The sequence below is a fragment of the Perkinsus marinus genome (genome assembly GCF_000006405.1).
Source record: "Perkinsus marinus ATCC 50983 genomic scaffold scf_1104296931914, whole genome shotgun sequence".
Classification (NCBI taxonomy): Eukaryota; Perkinsozoa; order Perkinsida; family Perkinsidae; genus Perkinsus; species Perkinsus marinus.
In genome coordinates, this window is record NW_003215601.1 from 1 (window position 1) to 2,129 (window position 2,129).

Genomic DNA, 2,129 nt, shown 5'->3' on the forward strand with positions numbered 1-2,129 from the left:
ATAAGCGACAACTCTAGCAGAGTTGTCAAGCTTTCGAGAAATAAAGAGTTGAAACGAGAGGACTAAAGAGTTGTCCTCAACATTCCTCTAACACCTGCGAGGCGTTGGAATCAAGAAAGAGAAGAGGGATAGTTCTCAAGAGCCGGCTTCACTATTAACCATCAGCGTTGCCTCGACTTCATGTTTATGCGTAAATTTGAAGGTATACGATTGATGAAAGAATTTTCACCGACATTATGGCAACCGTCGCTGAGATGGATCTCGTCGAAATGTCTCAGGATAGTTGCAGCCATCACTATACACTCCTTCATAGCGAGATACTGTCCTGGACATCTACGGGGACTCCCAGTGAAAGCCCAATGATTTCGTGCTCTTTGACGATCGATATCACCGGTACCGGGAACGAACCAACCTTCGGGCCTGGAAAGGAGAATCCTGCAACTGATCTCGAACCAGTAGGCCCTACCTGAATTCCTCTCCGCCATGGATTTTACTCTTCATAGCTTCACCAGTCATCATTATCAATACCGTCCCAGCTTCAAGTTCTCTCCCCTCAATGGTGTAGGGCGCTGTGGTTAGATAAGGGAGAGGACCAGGGGTCGAGTTATTCATCTAAATAAATACGACGCCAATCATCCCTCACGTATACCAATATACATAAGGCAAGATGCTGTACCCACACGGAGAGTTTCCAACACACATGCCTCGACGTATCGTAGTTTGTCAAGATCGTCGTTATCGGTTGGATCTTTTCCAAGAGCGTCAACTTCGGCCCTGGCCTTCTTCTGAGCATCTTGGTTTATACACATCAGATAGAGGAACCACTCGATGTTCGAGGGTACCGAAGTGCCCCCACTCAGCGTGAAACTGTTGAAGAGCGGAAGCGGGGCCATCACCGGCTACTGGAATACTCACGTTATGAGATTCCATGTCAAGTGTAGCCTCTTCTCGGCGATCAACTTGTCCAAAACGGTACACTTGGGTTCAGCCCCTTCAGACAATTCCTTCTTTCTCTGTTCGATGATTTCTCTCGCAGAAGTTTCCACTTTCGCCACAGACGAGTAGAACTACATGGAAGAGGGCCTCTTCAAGAGGCCACTTTCACAATATCGGAGACATAAAAGGAGTTGATGACAACGAACAACTCACCTTGGCCACTTTCTGGCTTAGCTTATTCGGGTACCTATTCTGCAGGAGAGGCCCTAGAGCCTGATGTTTGAGGATGAAATCGAAGCCCGTCAAGAAATCTTGAAAAGCGCCCAAGGTGTACTCCCGATCGGCTGCTCCGTTGGTATCTGAGCAACATAACGGAATACTCAGTAACTATGTGACAACTGCTGCCGGAATAAAATACCGAACAGCTCCTGTAACCGTGTCCATCTGACACGTTGATGGATTCGATCCATCAACAATCTATCGGATTGTCATTTGCACGTCATTGACTAGTTTCAATGACAGTGCGTAAAGATTTGATCCCTTGGAAATATTATGTTGTCGTCTCACCTAGTGGACTTAGGAAATTGAAGTCTTTCCCAAAGTGTGTGGCGAATGTGAAGTCCAATGCTGTCAGTTGCAGCAATCCATGGGGCTCCCAGTCGTGAACTTGTCCAGCGCAGTCACTCATAGCAGAAAGCACGTTAACCTAAGGTTCTCTCGTCCATATTGCCATAAGGTGCAGCCAAGTCATCAAGCTTACCAGCCTCCGTGACATTTGGGACATTGCGGGGACCAAGCCGCGAACATTCGTCTCAGCGAGTATTGGGTCGACCCTCCTTCTGCCTTCCCTCCACGCTTGACCGTGTGTGACTCACACAGTCCGGCATCTTCCTCACACAGTGTGAGGAAGATGCCGGACTCGGGTAGTAGTCCCAGGGTGTTGAATTGTCGTACGAAGAGTCCTTTACTCGAGTCTCTGAATATTTGTTGGAGAGTATCGTGATTCTTGGTGACAACGAAGGTCTTCGAGAAGACTCTGAGACAACCAAAGGGAACCCCTGGCGTTCATCAGTTAACACGCCAAGGAAACCCATAAGTTCGATCGAAGAAGACCATGCGACTCACCGGAATGAGATCGTTTCACCGAATTCCTTGACCCAGGCACTCATGGAAGTTAGGGCTCTTTTCGGATC

The 2,129-nt window shown here is 48.1% G+C and overlaps 1 protein-coding gene across 1 annotated transcript; it reads right to left on the minus strand.

Annotated features, from left to right (window-relative positions):
• Positions 1 to 680: 680 nt before the first annotated feature.
• Positions 681 to 1,624, minus strand: Pmar_PMAR011316 (cytochrome p450, putative; the record flags this gene model as incomplete). The annotated part of the gene is made up of 4 exons (XM_002786024.1): positions 681 to 867; positions 916 to 1,067; positions 1,150 to 1,295; positions 1,504 to 1,624. Coding segments are annotated over 4 exons (606 nt in total), but the record flags the coding sequence as incomplete, so codon positions are not given.
• Positions 1,625 to 2,129: the final 505 nt, after the last annotated feature.